At 39.5% G+C, this 22,696-nt stretch overlaps 1 protein-coding gene across 1 annotated transcript in view; it reads right to left on the bottom strand.

Moving 5' to 3' along the window:
• Nucleotides 1-1,872: 1,872 nt before the first annotated feature.
• Nucleotides 1,873-22,696, bottom strand: part of IARS (isoleucyl-tRNA synthetase) — a gene marked incomplete at its 5' end in the record, with an annotated part of 57,901 nt that continues 37,077 nt past the window's right edge. The window contains 10 exons of the mRNA XM_008938395.1: nt 1,873-2,078; nt 3,006-3,149; nt 6,966-7,091; nt 8,008-8,119; nt 11,679-11,855; nt 13,837-13,932; nt 14,215-14,327; nt 15,088-15,262; nt 22,143-22,226; nt 22,442-22,544. Coding sequence (XP_008936643.1) covers nt 1,873-2,078; nt 3,006-3,149; nt 6,966-7,091; nt 8,008-8,119; nt 11,679-11,855; nt 13,837-13,932; nt 14,215-14,327; nt 15,088-15,262; nt 22,143-22,226; nt 22,442-22,544 — 1,336 coding nt within the window. The remainder of the gene's footprint in view (nt 2,079-3,005; nt 3,150-6,965; nt 7,092-8,007; nt 8,120-11,678; nt 11,856-13,836; nt 13,933-14,214; nt 14,328-15,087; nt 15,263-22,142; nt 22,227-22,441; nt 22,545-22,696) is intronic.

The following is a 22,696-nucleotide window of genomic DNA, read 5'->3' as shown; positions in this document are numbered from 1 at the left end:
GCCTCATCAACTTCCTCGTCTTGATAAAGCAATCTGAAGACAAATTACAACCATGTCAGTGTTTATACGATTAAAAAGTGGTGTTAAGAGAGCTGCATGGTGAAAATTAAATCTGAGATAGCAGAAGCATAGCTATGCTTGTGTGTTAGCTACACAAACCTCCAGGACCAAGTTCTCTGTGTTCTGAGTCTAAAAAAGACCAAATCAGTTGGCTTAGCCTTTGAAGAGCTATCAGATCTCATATTTCACATCACTGTGAACTGTCACTTTATACATCTTATTTAAATAGTTCTAGAGAATTCATACTACAAATATGTTGCAATGATTTTACTGATTTCCTTTTTAGGTAAAGGCATTTTAAAACCCCTTACTTAAGCTGTGATTTAAAGGCTGTACACTTTCCCCTTTTGTCAGTTACTTCCCTCTTTCAAAGCTCAGCAGTTTTCTACAACAGTCACTTTAGTAGCTTAACTAAATCATATGTTGCTGTGAGCCCCTTTTGCCCTGTAACAACGCTAGAAACCAAAAAAAGAATTATGTAAAACATCAGTGGCTCCTGAATGGCTGAGTTCCCACTCAGCAAGGTTTCGCACACAGACACGTTTTGAGGATGCAGCTGAAGTGTGGTTCATACACTTGGTTCTTCCACCTTGTGCCATTTCTGAACACTACAGTCTCCTGCTCTCTCTGCTAATACCATTCAGCACATTTTTTTTAGCATTAGCTCACACTATCACTAGAAAGTCTTATCAACACTTCAGACCTATTTTACTTACAAAAATGGCTTTCTGTATATAAACAGAGTTCAAGGTACGTCAAAAAAAATTCCACAACAAACCCTCTCACACCCTGCTCTAATTCTAATCTATCCTACTTGAGCCCCTCCATCCCAAGTAAAGAGCTAAGGGACCCCAGCTTCAATCAACTACACTCCTTCTCCCCTCATCATCAGATGCTGAGAGGCATCTCCGAGGAAATTCATCCCACCCTAGGATTAGACAACAAGTTTAAACAAGATGTCTAACCTCTGGACATGTAACCTAACATGGTATGTCAAGGCAGAGCATCATGTATCCTTCCCAAACAGCTTATAAATCATGCCACCATAATAAACTGGAGACAGCATCCTCTTCACCGTTTCTTGTGAAGAGCTGAACTTTCCTGAATACACAGAACTACCTGGGTTCTTTTTACCACGTAGCTTCCAATCTATTCCTGTCAAATCAAGCCCCAAATCTTTCTCAGGTCCAACGTTTTCGCACTACAGGTGGCTACGTCCTCGGTCTTATCTTTCTCATGAATCAGAGATTGTTGTTTCTAAGCCTCACCATCTGTCTGTGGTTTTGAAAGATTCTTAACATTTCAGATCTGTGACTATGCGATAAAGCTTCCTACTTCCCAGGTATTGTGAATGAACTGCAGCTGCTGGACCCCACCAAGTTTGACCTACTCACACAACTCTAAAATAGATCCGATACTCTTTTCCACCCACTCCCATTCTCCTACAGAAAGGGGGAAAAAAATAGTATCTGCACAATAGCAATGTTACAGGAACAATCTGAACACATTCTTAAAATATTCACGCTTCAGAGTCACTCCCAGGAGGAGATTCGCTCTGCTTGGTCACAGCAGCATGTGTGACCCTTTACACTGCTGACTGACCTTCTCATTTCAAAGGGAAGAACTTTCACAGAACTTGTCTTGGCCATTTCATGAAGGGAACGCATCAGAGCTTAGAATTGCTAAATACCTATGCGTGCTTAAAGGATTTTATTAAACAAATATTGAATTACTGGACAAAATTAGAAGCCAATGTGTAAACCCCATACACTTAGCAATTAAACTAGTTCTAAGGCTACATTAGCTGCTCCTCTACAAAAACCTGCAAGCATCCTTCGACAAGCAACACAAAAATTCGTGCTTACCCTGAGTTTGCGCTTCATCCAGGAACAATTTTAGCCTCCTGCTTCTGAGCCCAAAAACCTTTGCAGTCTCATGTAGAAGGCCTTGGTATGTTAATCCATTCTGACCAACAGGATTTTCCATTAGAAGAGTTCCCACCATTCCTTTCTGACATTCTGAACAAGATAAACAGTTGAGTCACTACTGGTGAGGAATGACAGTATTTCACTTATCTTGGTAAACTGAAATTTAGGATTTCTTCATCAATTTCATCTCTGTTTCTTCACAGTGCTGAGTAATTACCAATACCAACCCATGGATATTCACTAAACTTACAGATATTTAAGTTACAGAATCAGAAGTGATTACTAACAGCTTGACAAACAAAAGAAATCTCTGCAGGATGCTTTATATGTATCAACAGGATAACAGAGACTGAAAATGGAAACTTATCAACGGGACACACAAACCACTACAGAAGATCACAAAGAACCTTCTGATGATCAAATCCCCAGTTAAAGCCACATTTTTGACTCAAGTGGGTTCCCAGCAGTGTCAGCAAGATTCCACAGGGACAGTCCAGAAAGGACTTACACCAGTTTAAGAGCAAGTTACTAAGGACATAGCTATGCCAACAGGAGGTATCAGAGTTGAAGTCACAAGACAGCAGCTGTGAAACAGAATTACATACACATCATCTCTAGTCCAGATGAGGTTAAGAATACAATTCATCTGGCTTTTAAAAAGCACTAAGAAGTGTTTCACAGGTGGTTTACAACATCTTGGTAAAGAGCTGGCTCCACCTTCCATTTTGGTCAGTTTTGGACTCAGCTTTTTAAAATAGACTGCACAGGTGAGCTGATGGTCAGCAACAGGAAAACAATCCTGAAGGGTTCATGTGTAAATGCTGTCCCTTATCTCAAGCTGCCTCTCCTTTTCACTTTATGAAAAGCTTTATGTAAACATTGTGTTCGTTAGAAAGAAAACAATAGGAAAAAATAAACAAAATCACCATCTACCATTGAAAGCAAACGATAGTGTCCAAAATTCCTGTCACAAGAAGCTCAACCTATAAATGGGGAGAGATCAGTATCCCTGCATACCTTGTGGTTTTGCATTCACTAGTTGCAGGTTGATATACTGGCAGAGCAGAGCATCAGGAGAGCTGATCAGAGTGGGTGCTGAGCCTGTTGTCACATGTAGAGTCTTTCCGCTGAGACTAAGCAAGTCAGTTTTGTTTATCAGTTCTGAAAAAGAAAATGAGACCAGTCAGGCCATCACAGGTCCAGTTCTCACTCGATTAGCTGACAACAAGCCTCTCTAACTACTGATTCCACTGTGGAAGTATTTCCCTCTTTGCAATTCCTTCCTCAAGAGCATTTCGAGAGCATTGGAAAACAGAATTTGCACTGAAATGTTGTTTTCTTAACAGAGTACTTCACTCACTGTTGAAATAAGCTCCCATGTAACATTTTTTATGCACAGAAATATACAGTATGATTACTTACTGAGTAAAGAGTTAATTCAGTTAAAATGAGCAAGAAATTATTCACTTAGGCTGATCATTTCTATCTTGTTCAATTAAGACCTATGACCTTAGGTTGTACTCTGACTTCCCCAGCTGAAGCACCACTGGGTATGTGTTACTATGCAACACCAATAAATGTAAAATCAGTGGCTGGTTAGCTCATTAATAATGCCCCCTGCATTAATATTTGTGCTTAATGTCAGCATTCAGCAGATGACTCCAGCCATGAGTATTTAGAAAATGGTGGAAGATCAGACCCAAAATAAGACCCCTGTCTCAAAGGATTTTAGAAGTAATACCAGCACCCTGATGCACTCGGATGAGAAGCTAATGAGGTTTCTGTACTACCACTGAAGTACATAGGGCTGCATTCTGCACTACCTACACGAGCCTGTCTAGCACAGAGGTAAAAATAGCAGCTGATAGCCACAACATTAAAGATACAGAGAAATAACATCACTCTGCTACAGAGATTTTGCAGGTATAAAAATTACTCCAAAGACCAGATCCAGGAAGAATTAATAAATTTAATTTCTTGTAAGAATTGTGCATTGCTTGTACCTAAAGAACAGGCACATCTGACTCTAAAATGCTACATTTAAGAATAAGCTTTTCTTGTACATAACATATAGCTTTAAAGAGAAGGGCAAAACTTCATAGCTGCTTCTAAACTTCTGTTTCAAGAATGAAGGTGTGATGCTGGTGGTGGCCATCCGCCAGCTACCCAAACCCTTCTTTGGTATGCTGAGGTGCAAGGCACATGCTCAGGCACAGGAGAGGGCTTTGCTTTGGGTTTTACTTACAGGGAAGCAAGAAAATAAATTAATAAGTGGAGAGGAATGATCAAGATTTCATCATACAGAAAGGAAGTCAGGAGTAGGTTCAGGAAACAGTGCTAGGAATGGAATAAAAAAAAAATTACTCATGAAAATCAGAGATGAACTAAGACATGGCCTAAGAAGTTTGTGGGGGGATTTTTAAGCGTCTCTTCCCCCCTTTTTTAAGCCCTATGGGATAGACAGCTTCATATATTCCCATAAAGATCAATAAATTGGATTTTTTTTAAAAGGCCTTTTTCAGTATGTTCTACTTCCATGAAAGCTGAGTGCAAGTCAAAAAGCATTCCCAGTAAGAAATTTAGAAAGTTTTCAGCTTTTCAGCAATCTAGAGCAAAAGGAAAGGCACATACAACTGATTTTAGCATCTCCCCAGAGCCCAGCCTCTTTCCTTTAAACAATTAATCTTTTTTTAATACAAAGAGAGACAAATGCTATGCTCAGTTTCTGAAGGTCAATACAAATCCCAGAGCCTTGCTCAGTGTTTGTGCAGTTACTCAAAATACATCGATACACTGTTGGGGAAGAAATGTTTATCCCTTTATTTCAATGTTGCACAGCAAAACAGGGACAGGTCGTATTTCAGCCTGCCTTAAAACAAGAACTGCCTGATTTTGTGCCATTATGCAACCCTAAGTAAATCTTCATTATAATTAGAAAATAAGATAATAAATTACTGCAAGTAAAGTAGACAGCCCTAAAAACCACAGGAAGGAAAATAAGGAGACAGAAATACAGTTTTACTGGGTTGCAATTTTATTAACACACATGGGAACAATTCAACAATAATTTGTTGGGAGTGCACGACCTCCCCTTGCAATTCCTCTCAACAGAGGGGCTGACACCAACCCTCTGCCACACCTCCAAAGACCTTGGAATCACCATAGGCCTCATCTACCACTACCCGTGCAAAGGTTGGGCACATAAAGCAAAGGGATTGTACCCAAACCAATCATCAGGAATTCTGGTTCTGTTCTCTAACGTCTTTAAGAACTATCTTCTTTGTACGTGCCTTTAGCCCTGACTCCTTTGGGAGTCGTATCTTCTGATCAATACTCATTGGAGACCTCTGCCAAACTGCAAGAGAAGGGAACTTGATAATCTCATATTTCAAAGGGAATTTCCACGCTGTTAATAAGCGGGCAGGGAAAAAGAAACCCACTCTGCCCAAAGTTTAAAATTGGCACACCAAGATGGGAGGTCCCAAAACAATTCCTACAGAAGGCAAGCAACATGGAAAGAAAAGAAAAGAAATAGAGCTTTTGTTATTACATCAGAAAAGAACCTTTGAGGAGCAGGGAAGGTTTAGATTCTCTTTACCCCCTGCTTTAGGAATTCAGCATTAACAGATTCATGCTGCATCCTTTTGTCCTGTTAGTGGCAGAAAACAAACCAAATAAGGCTTAATAATTCAGTTCAGCTGAGCACAGCTTTGGAGGTTTTATCACAGTAAGGTAGTAGATTACATCAGGTACGGTTGAAACCTCCCCAAAACTTTCTTCTAAAAATACTTTCAGGAAAATGCAAGTAAGAAAAGTAAAGACAGAGATGGTAACAGTGATCTCACAGACACAACTAAGACTACTGCCCTCCTGATGTCATGAGTAGACACAAACTGGTGACCCTTAGCAGCCCTGTGGGCACCCCAAAACAGCCTTTCACAGTAGCCAGTTGAACTACCTCCTGCTTAAACGTTGCTTCAGTAATATTTGTATGAAAACACGCCAGCAAAAGTTTCTGTAGCCATCCAATTACCAAGGATTTTATCACTTCTGTCGCTCATTTTAGACTTTATATGAATGGTGTGGAAACGAAGATAGCACTTCAAGGGGTGCCTGTAGATAACACTGAGAACATACAAAGAGTTTACTAATACTATTTAAACATCTCTGAAGTCATACCATGGCATGGCTACTGTTAAGCACTCTGTATTTTTTTTCCAAAAGGTGTTTGGTTATTAGTGTGAATTTGTTTCCAGAGTGCTGATTTTTGAGATGGGACTTTTTCTGATGGACTGAAATATTCTACGTAATGCAATACTAAAACAGCCCCTTCACCTCAGGGCAGCAAAAGCCAGTTTGCTGCTGGGGTGTCATGGTGACTAATTGCAACATCTTTCAAAAAGTTTTTCTTCTCTGTTTCAGCTCTATTATCTTTGTAATAAACCCAGCAATGCCAGAGCCTGTGAATCTCTGTATAATCCATAGAGGATACTTTACATTCCCATGCCTTAATGGAGGCAAAGTTCAATACATCAATATTAGATTGATTTTCATAAAAAAGAAGAAATGCAGATCTTCAAGTTTCTCTGGGGTGAAAAAGCAATATTTTCTCCTTTACAGAGAGCCCTTAGCATTCAATTTAGGTTTTGCTTAAGCAAAATCTGATGGCAGCTTGCCAGCAATGTATAGCATGGCCTGGACCCAATGCAAACACTTTCTGAAATAAATCACATTTTGCCCTGATGAGAACCCCAAAGCAAGTAAGATAGCAGAAGACATAAGCATCATTTAGCAGCAGCTTTTGGAAACATTTTGATGTGACTATAAACACAGTCTCATAAAGTAAGTACTATAAAACAGAATATTTCCTTACACATTTTCTTGCCAACTTTGTATATATACAGAACAATTACACAGCAAATAACTCCTACCTGCTGCTACAAAGACCTTAAATTTTCCTTGTCATGCTCCATTTACCTTTTTTTCCATTAAAAACTGTCAGTTTTGAATTTTTAAGACCAAAAATGCAGGATACAGCATCTACAAGTCCAGTGAAGTTCAAGGTGTTATCTCCTTTTGGATTTTCCAGCAGCAACACACCATCTAAAGCCAAAATTAAGAAATTAAAATGTAGTTTGGAAGCAACATCCATGTTTCAATGTTTTTCTGATGACTTTTCCCAATTACTTCCAGTGAGTTTCTAAGCAGACTTAAATAGACAACACTGCATCTCCCAGAAATTTTTTAATAAGAAGGAAAAAGAAAGAAAACAGGGGCACGGCCTCAAATGTACTTCAGAACTAGAGTATGGAAGTTATATTTGGGTTGATTAACAAAACAGTCAAATTTTGATGTCACTGAATTATATTCCAATAATATGTTGATTAAAACCTGACCCTTGTGCCTGCTGAGATGTTCACCAGCTTATACAGTTACGTTCATTACAACTCAGTAAGCAGCTTTGTAACCATGTAAAACAAGGCACACTGACATCAACTGCAATCACATGCAGGAAAGAAAAAAAATTCCGGAGAGTACATTTAGTTTTCTCTCCATTATCCAAGACATAGTTATGTTTTCTAGTTTTAAGTATTCTTTTCAGCTCTATACTTCATATCTACATTTTCAAAATACAGTATGTCCCCCCCCAGAAAGGCATCGCCTACATTTACAGCACTACACCAAGAATTAAAGTTCCCAAGAGACAGACTGAGCACTGGGGGATGTACACACAAAGATACAGTGTCGATGCCTCCCTATAGCTACCCACACACAGACCCTTCTGCAGAATACCAGAAGTTCATGTGCACACCCAAGTACTTCAAGTCCACCTCAGAAGACATCATGGACAACATGTGGTTTTACTTTTAATAAACTTATTTTCAAGAATATTATCGTTACTATTGAAGAACGTTTGCACCATCTTTCAAACAAATTTGTGGCTCAAACACTCATCACACCATTTTCCAAATAACCTTTTCACACCACTACTGACAAATCAAACCTGGTACTTTCCTACCTTGCTCTGTCCCATTAACACAAACTTTCAGGTTGACGTAGGCACAGGCTGGCCCAACACACTGACACAAACCACCTCTGACGAGCGTAATTTCTAGCTCTGAACCCTTCAGCTGAAGAAAGAGGAATATTATAATTTATTATTGTTTATTAAACAACCACATCGAAACATTTACCTGAAATAAACATTAACATCTTGTTGTCCTACACCAAACAGGACTTAAAAATCAAATAGCAACTTGAATTTGTCTTAAATATATGTGTTAAAATATAGCAGTATTTAACACATAAGAAATATGGAGGGGAATAAACCAGCCTAATTTTCAAAAGTGATGAGCAGTCTCCCAAAATACAATCCACAAGTTGAATATACTTGAGAGGAGCACTCTCCCAGAGTATCTGAAGGCAGGACCCTGCTCTCAGCTGCTGTCTGGAGAAGCTTTCCTCTGCCTCCAGGGGGCTACCGAGAACAGCCAGGGGCAGCAGGGCCCTTGGCACCAAGTCAGCCTTTGTGAGCATCTCCCCATCGGGTACCAGGGAATCAATTCAGACTTGAAACACTTCCGCAAGAAATGGAACATGGACCTTCCTCTGCAAACAAGTCAGGATGAAGTGGCTTGAAAATCTGCAGCAATGCTGCAGAAACAGACTTATTTTGTAGAGGCCCTAAACAACAGCTTTTTTAATGCTTTTTCCAACCACAAGGCTTCTCCTGAAATAAGTATGGGCTGGAACTGCTCCTGCACCTGCACCAATTTTCATGAGAATCACACTTTAAAAGGTCTCTTAGTTAAAAATTTTAATTAAGCAAATATCCAGAAATCACTTACATGAACAACTGATACTAATGGCCATCTAAGCCAATTTTTTGGGGTAAATTTAGAGAGGGTCTAAAGGGTGAACAGACCAACTTGTCAGCACCACTTGTTACGGAGCTCCTATTACAAAGTAGGGAACAACACTTATGGAACAACAAATCTCATTTTGTGTTTACCCATTCCACCAGCAATTAAAAATTCCTTTTTCAAGTAGTTGCTTTTCTGTCCCAGTTGCTTTCTGTGAAACTGCTGATTTGGTTTTTTTGCTACTTTTCAGAGGAAGCCTTTGGGACTTTGGTTCACAATTAAGGCCTTGCATCAAAAATTGATCCAGGATAATTTCACAGAAATAATGATCCTGAATGTCATCAAAATGCTTGCAGAAGAGACAGACTGCATTTCAATTTTGTCCCAGTCTTGACATACGTTTGACATCATGCAGAATTCTCTAACTCCTTTCAAGAAATTTGGTGCAATGATCCTGTCACAGGTGACTCACACCCTCACCTCTCGAATTACATGCTTTGTTCTTTTACCTTGCATCTGCTTTTATATCTGAAAGGGTGTAATAGTCATTAAAACATTTTCCACGTCAGTGTTGCTTATTAGCCCCCACCAACAGAAGACAGCTGATGCACAATTCAATTTGAAGTCACATTTTCCTAGCTTTTCTGCCTGAAACTGCTGACCCCTAACCACGGCTGTGCCTGATGCACCAAACTACACATTTTGTTGCACACAGCTGCAGCTGTCCTCAGCTCTTCACAAAGGGCCAAACTTCCGCACTGAAAGGATTTCTAAAGAAGGGCTTTTTCATTTCAGGTATTTTTATTCACTGCTGTGAATGTGACAAGCTAGCTGCAGCAGAACACGGAGCACAGCATCAAACAGCTGCCCTAAACAAACCACACCTGCAGTCCCAGGAAGCCAGGCTTCCAAGGAAGACTTTACAGTTGCACTAAAATTTCCCTCATCATCTTCCCTCTGCAACCTGTAAAGTGTGTGACTAACAGTTCAGAGGCACAGCAAGTGGATGAGCACAGTAACCATCTAAATGTGCAGAAGGCAATCCGCATGGCAAAGACTACAGGCTGACTCTACAGGAATGTACTTTGTAGTGATTGAGACTCCTTGAAGTAAAATAATAACAACTTATGAAGTTTTTCTTTGCCTCCATTTACCAGATAAACTGCACAGCTTTGGTACGCAGGATTTGCAATAACTAACTCCCTCTTAATGCTTTTGTTTAAAAAAACCCTCCAGGCCCAAGATGTACGCTGGCCATAGGACCATCACAAGACAATTACATTTCTGTAAACTTACTCATCAGCTGCAACACCCACACAGAACTCTCCATTGCATATACTGTTATTTCAGTTAAAATGTTTTAGGTTGTCTCAGTCAGTAATCCAACATTTGTGCAACTGCACAAGCCTGACTCTCAAACCTCCTATCTCTGGTTTGCATCCTAGTTCATCGTTTCCAAAACTGAAGGGACATCTGGTTTTTGCAGACATCCAGACAAAAGCTATCAATTACACCCATAATAACCAGCACCTTCCGTCAGGGCAAGATTTCATCTTTACATAGACAGCATTATTTAAAACTAATCCATAGACTCATCCCTCAGCTTTCTGCACTGTTTTTCCTCACTAGAATCTGCTGAATTAAGATTTAGAAAACAGGAAAAAAAAAAAAAAATAGTGGAGGGGAACCACACTTGCACAGGCATACAAGCTTCACAGAAAGATACAGCGATCAACATTAGAGCTGAGGTACCAGGCCACTTCAGAGGAAGGCATTCAGACAAGTGTATCCCAGCACTGTACGGGATTTTTCCGGCTGCTTTAACATTTTAATTCAGATTTGATGTTGACAGCATCAAAGTGTCCATCAGCAGTATCCCAATCAAGTACTTAGAAGAGATAGTAAAATATTTTCACCCATTTCTCATCCACAATATTCTCCACTTCTATGGAGTGTTTTTTCCTGTGTTTGTCACTAAATTAAACTAGTAGCTTTGCAAAAGACCAAACAGAGCTTTCTTTCAAATCCGTACAACTTTACAAGTGTAATTAAGTATAAAGCATTTCCTTTAAATATGCTGTCGTTAAGATGGATAAAATATGCATTTTCCTTTCAGCTATTCTCTGGCCCTCAAGCCATTCTGTAAATCATATTTGAAGGTGGATATATTGTAAGTTTTTGTCTTTCTGGTCTAGCATGACATGTAGATTGAAGAATATTTCACCCTTGATTCTATTAGGAATGCCTTTTGAATACAGTAAGTTTGAATAAAACCATGGCAAAAGTATCTCAAAACGTGTCAGAAGCAAGGATCAAAGAAAACCAAGGGAACAGTTCAAATCTGCTGCTGCAATAATAAGCTGTGAAACTACATTGTTGCAAAAGACAACTTCAGCAACAACAAGGGAGAAAAAACACTAATTACTGAAGTTGGTCTTAAGCCAAAAGGCTAAATTTAGCCCTGGAGGAGAACTTTTCTAATACAAAAGCATATCAACTTAAAGAAATCAGAGCAACAATATTTTTGCTGTCTAAACAATTCATTCATCCAAGTACAAATAACTACGTGTATTAAGCTTACACAAACAACTACCTTCAGCTATTTTAGTATCCAAGCAGCTTCCTTTTCAAAAACACCACACATGCAGAACCCAACTATTTTCTTTCTTTAAAGCAAAAAAGACCAATATGGAAATTTATAAATATGGAACAATATCCACTATACTCCACAAATAAATATTGACACAATCTTTCTGTAATTGAAGCTTACTGTTCAGCTAAAAGCAGACAAAATGAGCTATACAGTCAGTGTTTTTTTCCTTCTTACTTGGGTTGTTTCCTGGATGAGAACTTCTTTTGAGGTAGGCACCGGGTAAGGCTTCAGGGCAGCCTTTATTGTTGAAAAAATAAAATCCATATGTTCCTTAATAACAGTATCCAGGTAGTCACCTTCTGGATGTGATCTGTAGTACACTGTGATCTCATCTGTAGGAACCAGATTTCTCTGTAGGATACACCAAATATACTGTTAGTGACAGGAAGATGATTTTCACATATGCAAACTAAAAGAATATTAAAGGTAAAAAAAAAAAAAATGTTAGAAAAATATTTACCAGACATTTGTTAAAAGTATCCATAAAAGATTTAGAATAAAACAATTCTTTTATCAGAGTGGCAAGAAAGAGGCTTGAAACATGGTGAGGGTTTCTTCAAAAGATAATGACCCAGTAGTGTAGCTTATTCAAATGTCTCCCTTCCAAATTCATTTGCCAACTCATCCCTTTAGTGAGCTGAAATCCTCCCAAATACAGCCAAAAGGTTTTCCTGATGCCTGAGAATTCACTAGCATTGACACATCCTGTTAGCCTGCAATTAAACCCTCCTTATGGAACAATTGCTCAATTGCTGACATTTCCCTAACACCCAACAGTCTCCAAAACATTCTGTAATTGTTTTGGAAGGTTGTGACTAGACTTCCAAGTTTTCACATTTAGTTCTGTCACATCTCACACACTAACATATACCTCAGAAAACGAGCAACTAATTTGAATGGCACACTTATTAAAGCTGAATTAGAGCAAAATTCTGCTTCGGTAAGAAAGTGTTTTCAAGTAAAAAAAAACTGCACCAAGAAAACTTTAATTCTAAAATCTGCTAAAAATGATGACTGCCCCAGTGCCAGTGATAGCTACTGTGGATCTGGAACCTGTAGTTTTTACTATGTGTACACTTTTGTAAAAGGATTGGGAATGAAAGAATGACAGAATAGGTGCACATTAAAATTATAATTATTAGGCAAGATTAAGTATTCTGGTGTTCATTTAAGTGAAAATAAATTATGGCCTTATATTGTTGCAGAAGTAAATTTAAATCATCCAGTAACTTATGAGAGTGTTTTCTTTTCATGGTCACATTCCTTCCTATTTTTGTTTTACACAGAAATAAATCTGCATTTTTTTTCATATACATTATTTTATATCTGTACATATATATATATAAATGTTTTGGTACAGATTTGTCATTTTTCAATCTTATATTGAAAATTCACGTAGTCTTAACTGTACAGATATCTTTCCAAAAAAATTTGTCCCATGAAAATCTTCTCTATGCATCATTTAGAGCTCCTGCAAGATTTCTTCAGGCATGAGTCTGCAAAAGATACAAATTCTACCGTGCTGCCATTGAGGAGGAAAAGCCTACACAGCTCAGAGAGCAACAGGCTCCACGTCTGCAGTGTGGATGTGCATGAGGGGACAGGGGACTGGTTTGGTTCGTGAGTCCTGAAACCCTTCAGATTCTTTGTACAAAATTAAATATTACTACACGTCCTCTGCAGAAGAAATGCTTTTAGACTTGTCATCGCCTCCGTGGTGACCCTGCTTTCTGGGCACAGAATGGAGACAGGGAGTGCAGCTCTTTCTGCATGAGTGTTGTGGAGGGAAGCTCTGTTGGTTCCAAGCGCTCTGACATCAAGGTCAGGCAGCATCATTTGTATGTATGCTGAGAACAATGTCGAGCGGAATCATTAACGTGGCTACACGAGCCAGTGCCAGAAATGCTAAGCCACCCCTTTGTTTCTTTTAGCAGTCCTAGGCTCGGATGTCTGGGCTCTCACCAGCCCAGCTGACGTAAGCCACCGGAACCAAGATGGAACAGAAGGTAATTCTTGGCAGGAGGAAGTCAGGCCCGAGAGCTGCTTAACTGGGACTGAACCTCTGCTACGGGGCTGAAGACAGAAACCGAGAGGGTCAGCAAAATAAATTAGTTCGTGCACTACGGATGATGTATAGCAAGCTCATTGTTCAGCTTGAGCTACTTAGTAATATGGGAATTCTGAAGGAAAATAATGATTTGTATCATTTATGTCTCATCAGAAAGCTACAGGAGGATTAAATGATACAGGGCTTCATGTTTAATTAAAAAGGTCAGCTGCTGCTGCATGTTGCCCAAAGATCGCTTAGAAATAAGTGAAAATGCGTCCTAACCTTTTTACGAAGCTTCTGGATGCGATTAATCACTTCCCGGGCAACTCCTTCATCCACCATGGACTGGTCTGGTGTAACATCTAGCAGAACTAAAACCTGGGGTCATGTGCAGGAGACAGATGAATAGATGACACACTTGAAACAGCAGATAAGAACTCACTCTGGAACCCAGGTACACTGTTACAGAGCTCCTCACTTAAAAAAATACTGTGTTGAAGAGAGCACTTTAACACTCAAAATTCAGAAGGTAGGTTCCTGGAATTTGTTGAACTATCTGAACAAAACCACCCAGCTTTCACCTCAACATTTTCATGTTACTTCTAGAGGAACACTTCCCTTAATCAGATAAAAAGGATACATAAAATACCAATAAAATACCTGGGCATCAGAATGTGCCTCAAACTGGGTAGATGCTCCTGCAACCTGATCAAAGGTATACATGAGACGAAGATCTTCCCCATGCAGTTCATGTCCTTCTACAACAATGGTGCCTGCAGAATTGGCAGATGAAGAGCATTGCTTACAATCAGAGTAAAAAAAATAAGCAACATTTTTTCAATTCAAAAAGCTTTAAAAAAGTACCAGATTGAAAATGTATGAAGTGCAGTGTGTTTGCAACGCAGCCAAACTGCAGTGAAGCACTAGCAGGAAACACTGACCTATCCCACATTTGGGGTTTTCATACACGCACTTCTACAGGCAGCAGAACCCATTCAAATGCTGACACTTCAACTGTTCAGGTACTGTTTCGCAATGGGATAAAACTTAGAAATAACCTGTATATTTAATCACAATTTACATTTGAGCAATTAACCAGTATAGCTGGAAAATTCACACCCACTTGTGAATCTGGAATTGGAGCAATGCTTTTCAAAGAGTAAAACTTGCCCATAGACTCAGTTCAGATCTGACTCAGTCTTACAGAACAACTCACTCTGTTTTGGCCTTTCAACAGCCCTTCAACAGCCTAAGATTAGGCTATGTGGCCACTTCTAATCTACTCTCAGCAAAATAATAAAAATTACTATTCTCCTGTTCTCATTAATGTAAAATATAATAGGGCTGACAACATGGAGGTAGGCCTCAAGCTTCCCTAAGCCCACAGGATACTTTTGCATCTCTTCTTGCAAATATTCCACTAATACACACAAACAAAGAGCAATTCCTTAATTTTGTTCCAAGGAGCCAAAGGATTTTGGATTTTTTTCTGGTGGACACCACCATCCTTCAGTGGTGTGTACCCCTACATACCCGTCTCCTGGAACTCCTCCAGCTGCTCACTCTTCAGCTCTTTGATGGCAGCCATGACAAGCTTGAAAGCCCCTTTCAGGCGCTTGCCCAGCACCATGTGATCCGGCTCTGCCCTCAGCCGCACTCCATACTTGTCTTTATCCGTAGAGAGCGTCACATGGCGAACGTTAAGTTCCTACACCAATACACCGAGAGGAAAAAAAAAATGAAGCTAAACTAAAGAAAAGCCACTTCTGACAGGTGTGGGAAGGGTACAGAACCAGGGGCCACAGTTCTGGGGAAGTCATAGGTATCAAGCTGCAGACTTTTCATATCTTTGTCTCAGCTTAGCAATTTGCCAACACTGCAAGAGCAACTAAACCCAACCGATACTAAAACAGCCCTTCAGCAGAAGGTCCCATCCTCCTCTCCAGCCTGTAGGTAGACATGTCTTTATTCTTAATGGACACCAGTCGGCTCTCAAAGCAGATCCCTTATTCAACAGCTTTTTTTATTCTATCATCACAACTGCCTGAAGAGATCAAACCGTTACCTTTGTGTCCAATGGCATTAGAAAATGGCCTGGCAAAATTCAGGAAGAAAAACTTTGCCGAAATAATCCTTTTGGTCTGCATTTAACCAGAAAAACATAACCAACAATTTTATGGTTTGGGTTGTACAAACGCTACTGCCTCATTTTGTCTCTTTCCTTATCCGTTTATTCTAGGTCCTTATTGTACTAAAAAAAACAAAACAAAACAAAACACACTTTGCTCAGAGAAGCTCCTGTCTGTGCTCTGCAGCACAAGGCCAAAAATAGCTTGTAAAATCTGCATGAACTTCAGGAGAGGCTCCAGACCAAGCATGTTATTTTGCCACTACCAGAAGCCTGGCTGTGCCTATGTCTTTTAAGTAATGCATGCAGGTTTTGTCCTCTTCTCTGAAGGGGAATAGAGTGGTGCTGTGGAAAATTTTACAGAACAAATGATGAAGAGAACAGCATTGCCACTGTATGAGGAAAGACCAAAGTTAGAACTTTTTGGAGAGAAGAAAGCTGAAGGGGGATATGACCGAGGTTTAAAAAATGATGCAAAAGGTGGGTAAGGACCATAAAATTGTTATTCACCAAAGCCCTAGACAACCTCTCAAAGTAAGGAACCATGCAGCGGAAATAGCAGGAGATGGGTTTAAAAAGAGATATATGAGGAATTAACCCTTGGAACTTAATGCCACAGGAGGAGGCAGGCAGGGGTGTACCACCAAGTGCAAAAAAGGAATCAGGCTCCTAAGAATAGTCACATGACAAGGCGTTAAGAGGACAGGCAGACATGTGCCCTTGAGTGTCTCTAACACAGCTACTGCAGATGGTGACTAGCCAGGAGGGAGGTGCTGCAGGAAGCAGCCAGATGCTTGTGCTGTTTCCAAACAGACTACTGTTGCAGGAGACAGCAGGATGTGCTAGATAAGCCACGAGTCTAAACCACCAAGCCATTTCTTACCTTCTTAATTACAATTATTTTCCTCATCACATTAAAACTCCCATTAAGGAAAAAAAAAAAAAAAACCACACACCTTTTTACACACCCTGACCATCATACAATGCCAAATTTGTGTCATGTCCTGTATACCTCCTGTAAATAAAAACACTGTATCCCAGTGTTATTTTCTGCCTTCCAAGAGTCTGGTCTTGCCCTGCTTCGTAAACAGGCACAAGGCAGGACTCGAGACCTAAACTCCAGTTCCACACAGTCTCACTCTCTGTTCTTGGTGTAACATACCAGGGATGGATCTTGGAAAGTTTTTATTGCCAACATGCAACTCTCCTACAGGTACAAACCTGCACGTATCTGGAGCACATTTAGTTATAAATTGGCAGGTTCCATCTGTCAGGCTGCTGAATACTTAAAGCATTTTGTGTTTAAATCTTCACTAGAAGGTTGCTACAGTTCACAACATGACACAGAATCACCAGGTCCATTTGGCAAGCAAGATACTCCAAGTCATTTAGGAAGCAGAAGCAAATGGAAGTGTCAGCATGACAGGACTAACAAGTAGCCAAACATTTAGGTTGAGAAGTAATGCTTAGATACAACCTCTGAGCTACAGTCTAATTCCCTAGGAAGTCCTACTGATATGAGGAGCCAAGAGTACAAATGAATTTCATTTTATTTAATACATCTTTCAGGAAATCTAATTAAAATTATGTACTTCAGAAAATCAGTTTTAATGGGGCACTGTTGGAAATGAGCCCACAAGTGGCAAGTGACAACCTCGTGGGGAAAAAGAAATAATAATCCAAAAACCAGCACAAATTGAAATATGACTCTAGGCCAGATTAGATAAATTACATAGAAGCCAGCTCCGTCAGGACAAGTTTTCTATACTAATTAGATTAGGAAACCATCCTTCTGTATACATTATCAATTAAAAAACACAACGACTCTTCCACAAAAAGCAAGTCTGTATCTTAGGTCTGTTTATATCTGCCTCAATATACTCTTTAAGATAGTTCTTAACTTTATCTTCCCAACAAATGAAAATTAGCTCCTTAACACATCTTCCAAGCCTCACACACAGAAGCTGAGATGACCAGCCCTTCCTAACAAGGAAAATAAATGCTGATGATGTCATACTCCAAGAACTAACATGTTGGAGGACCACACGCTGCCACAGCTTTGTGTCAGTTAATTCAGGCCATTCGTGGGCCCAGTCTGCTATGTTACTGGACCACAATTAATGCCATCAAATACTGGTAGACCTCAGATTTGATGAGGTCAAAGTGCTCTGTTTTGTGATAGCCATAGACAGGGTATGTATGAAGAGCATACAGAGGCTGGATGCAAACAAGACTGATTGTGCATAGAGGAGAACTTACTCAGATGAAACCTTTCACTGGAAGTAGTTAGGAAGAAAAGTCTAGAACTAGGCTGTAAAAGGCCTCAAATACTAATGAATAAAATGCAACTGTGTTCAGTTGCTAAAAGCCTTGTGGACTGATTTCATTTTCTGAGGTTGGCTGTTTGTCACAACTCTCTACTCTGGCCAGTTCTAATATTAAACTCCATTTCTTTATATGATGTGCTGTGTTCTGCTGATGAGAGAGCAACACTGACTGCAGATCAAAGTCTGCAGCTACTTCTGAAAAAGTGATGAATTAAATTCCTCAAGAACTGACAAGTGTATTTTTCTTTTGTCAGCAACTGCAGGAAATGAAATGGTGTAATTTTTCTCTCCAGATTACTTCTGGCACCCGTAAATTTACTAGAAACACATCTCTGCCAATAACTAAAGGTTCTAAAGCTCTGAGTATGCAGGAGGTTGATGAACAAAGCTGCAAATACAGCCTGGATAGTATTACCCAGCCTGCCTGTAATCATGGGCCCCTTCAGCTCTGAACCACTCTAGCAAACACTAGATTGATTGCAGTGCAATGCAATAAAACACTTACTAAGCTTCAGCATGAGCTTGTGGAATTTTAAGATACATAATAAAAATAGGACAAGACAGTGTTTTATATTCATGTTTCCATAAAGGTATTTGAGTTTGTTGTAACTCCCCATATGACATATGTTTGCAGTAGCAAACGAATATAAATGAACACATACTTTTGTACAATTCAATTATGTAATAATTTATCAAACTGTTAAGCCCCTTTGTTGCCTTTTACTAGCTCTGGATACTGACAGCAAATTCTGTCAGCTATTTTTTTGGAAGTAATTTGAGTAAGCAAACCTCAACTCCCTTAAAATTGGATTCTGTAAAATCTACAAATCCAATCTTCAGATCAAGAAAGTGTGACAGACACTAACCTAAACTTCACACCTGCTATTGAAAAGATCCAGGTATTGAAATGATTAATAAAAACGGCAATTCTGAAGTGAAGCACCAGAACTGCCAAGCCTAAGAGAAACAATCAATAAGCTAACATGACAGAAAAGCCTTACAATCCCACTTGCAAATCAATTAACGTTCTTTTAATTAAAATTCCTTTAGTGCACAATTCTTAGGAATTGAAAACTCACAGTAACTAAAAGCAAGCAGCATACAACACTGATCCGGAAGGCTTGTGCATTGAGCCATGACTCCCTAAGCCAGTCCTCTGGAGTTGTCCCCAGCAGAATTTTTAGAAGCCTTCTTCAGATGTATACTAAGGCTTGGGGAAAGGTGGTATTGCTGGAATAATACATAATTAGAAGTTGAAGAGTTCCCCTGTGGCTTCAGTCATCTCTTGAATTCTTTGACTGACATGGTTGCTCTCACCAAGACAAGGGAGGTGAGTTGATCTTGCTTGGGTAGCTGCACATTTTTGTTCTCTTTGTCACAGAAAGCAGCTGATCTTGACAGTGACAGCCTGAACTAAAAAAGATCTAATTCATTTTAAGCATGTGATTAGGTCTTCTGTTATGGGACCCTCTGAATGCACCTTCCTGATAGGGAGACAGAATCTTTAGCCTGCCAACGAGAGCATATGGTAAAGGCCATGCCATTCCTGGACACGGGAAAAAAGCCAGTGGTTCTTAAAATAGAAAAATGTTTGAAGACCTGTTCCACAGCCTTGAGAAAATAAAAAAAACATTGCAAACACTTACAGAGGAAAAGAATCTGAAATGGGAAGTACCAGAACCTAACACTTCACATACCACCAGTGAGCCTCAGCTACTGAAACTGACCATCACCAATGCATCCAAACTGCTCAGAAAAGTGACAGATCCTGACAAAGGAAAGCTGACAGCAAGGTCAAAGGTCAGTTATTAGTCCAAGCACATTGGACTTAGTAATCTAGAGGCCATTAAAGGGAAACACAAAGTACACACAGATTGCTGAACCCGCCAGTGCTGCGTTCAGGAGAGGGAAGAGGGGGAGAGCACAGGCAGAGCACAGAGGTCTTTCAGACTGCTCAGATATACAATTATATTGCTGTCCAAAATTCTTTTTCTAGTTTTTGCTCATTTAAACAGAGATTGTTTCAAACAAGCAGCTGTGAGAGGGCAAGACACGAGAAGGCAGAGCTTGCACTTCACATGCACTCAGAAATTGTATTAAGGCTTCTATATGAAATCTTTTGCTACGGTTCAGGAAGCTGATATTTTGGGAGGTTGTCAGTTTTTGTATCACAGTGTACCTCTTTGATGAGGACTTTACACTGAGGCTAGTATCTTTTCCTCAGAAATGTTTTATCAGGAGATCTTGAATGGAGAAGCTGGTCTGAACAGCTACCTTGGTGGCTTTGTTTTGCAAGACCACTCCTTCAGCTCTCATCTGAGAGAAAAGCTGGCGTGTATTCTGCCTCAGTGAATTAAGAGCCACACACAGATACAGGAAGATTGCATAAGAGAAAGATTCAAGTGACAATCCAGACAGATTAATACACAGAAACTGTCATGACATAACCTCCAGTTGATATTAAAGTCTAACCCATGCATTCTGCCAACACCAACTCAGTTCCTTTACAGTTCTGCTTTTTTAGCAAAGGGCTGCTATTGGCAATGCAATTCTTCCCTCCCCAAAAGACACACAGCTACAAAGATGAAGTCATGGCTTATTTCCCCAAGGAACACAATGGAACATCTGGGTGCAAAGTGATCTTCTATCCCAAGGAGAAGCTACTGCAGCAAGAGGAAATCAAGGCTGCTCAGGAAGAACAGCACTGCTTAACCAGCCTTCCTTCCCCCCTCCCTACCTCCCAGAGGGGTTCTGAGAGGCCTCTAGGCTTTCAGTGGAGATGATATTACCTCTAACTCCCCATTCAGCAAAGCAATTATAAAGCCCCCAGGCAGCTAACACTGAGAAATCACACATAGCATAGTTCATGATATCAAAGGCACGATCGTGACAGATTTAAGTACTAAGAATCAATGGTTTGCAAGATGTTTGAAAGCCCCAGCACCTACAAAATACTTCAAAGGCAGACTGGCATAGTAGCTGTTTGGGTTTTTTTTGTTTGTTTGTTTTTGGTTTTGTTTTTTTTTTTTTTAATTTTCTTTTTGAATAAAACCACCATGGCTCATCAAAATTCATCCCCGTAGCTGAAACACTCTCCCTTCTCACTCCTCCTTCTTACTGTTTGGTTTCTCTTGTACGTCACAGATGTGAAAGAAGATCCATATAAAGTCTATCTATAATGAATTTTCCTTTAACATAAAGACAAAAAAAGGCCAACTTTACAGTCTTTTAAGCAATCAAAAAGTAATAGGCTTTGTGCCTTCGCTACAGCTTCAGAAATGCAGTACTGAAGTTGAAAAGATTTATTTATAGTATAAACATATAAAGAAACTTGATTTATTTATAAACAAACTCCTTTTTAATTTCCCTTCTCAAAATACTACAGATTTGTACGTGACTGGCTAAAAGCAGAAAGTGCAAGCAATTTCAGGAAGTTAAGCTCAAAAACCCACAAAAGGTTACTTTTGAATGACAGGGCTTTTATCCAAACAAAGCTTTAGAAGCAGGGCAGGCTGCATTACTCTAATGGACACACATTAAGAGTACTGCACAGAGGAGCAGAAGAATGTAAGTAATGCCAAGAAATTGTACAGGCTAACATCTTATTTGACATTTTATTTCCTAAACAACATCCTGAGGAAAAAAAAAAAAAAAAAAAAAACACAAAAGACTAGTCCCCTACTCTCCCTCAGTTGGAACTCCTCTCCACCAACCCTTCCCTTTACTGCCAAACTGGTTTTTACTGCCTTGTAACTGAAGGAAATGACAAATTTTGCAATCCACATCTTTGACAACATGTTGTTGACTATTGTCTTATTTTCATTCAAAAATTGTTTCTTTATTTCACTGATGAAAAAAAAAACCCTACATTTCTAACAGGCTCTGAATCCTATGTGGTCAGTTTGAGCAATTAAGTATTTCCCAATACCACAGCTGACTATGGATCACCAGCCATTTACCTTCACTTCTGTACACAGGACCATGGATATCATCCCCTTTCACTACAAGTCTCCTTTAAATTCCTTTTACCTAGTCAGTTACTAATACTACCAACAGGGAAGATTAGGGCTTGGTTTGTTCAGGTAACCAACATACAACCCAGCTAAGGGGCATCACGTTCACCATGTTCTTACCTCAAGAACATACTTCTCCAAAGATCTGATGTTTTCCAGAGCTGCTGGATCCTGATGGATAACAACAACTTCTTTCAAAGGATACTGGGGAGAAGGAAAAAAAAAGGAACAGAAACATTTGTCCTTTCAATTGACAACAAAGAACGTTGGAAGTTATGATTTATCATTTGAAGTACTTTATTGTTGAACTCTACCTGCTATCCCAAAGTTAATTACTCAATTTTCCCAGGCATATCCCCCAGTTAGAAAGCTATTGCACATTCTGAAGCTGTTGATAACGAGACGTTAAGAGTTCTAACCTTTACTGGAATGGTTTTTCTGTCTCTGATTACTCGTCCAAGCTCAATAACAGACTGCAAACAAGAAACGGCACTTTCAATTTTTTTGTCGATGAGATCCTCCCTAGATTAAAAAGAAGACATTATATTGCTTCATTTTCATGGTATCTGTTTGAGCAGATTAAAAACATTTTACCCCATTCTCTGAAATCTCCTACAAGAGACTCAATTATGCCCTGGTTTGGGGCAATAAATACAAAAAAATGAACAGTTTTT

The sequence above is a fragment of the Merops nubicus genome, unplaced genomic scaffold (assembly GCF_000691845.1).
Source record: "Merops nubicus isolate BGI_N331 unplaced genomic scaffold, ASM69184v1 scaffold9734, whole genome shotgun sequence".
Classification (NCBI taxonomy): domain Eukaryota; kingdom Metazoa; phylum Chordata; class Aves; order Coraciiformes; family Meropidae; genus Merops; species Merops nubicus.
This window is presented reverse-complemented; position numbering and strand designations above follow the sequence as displayed.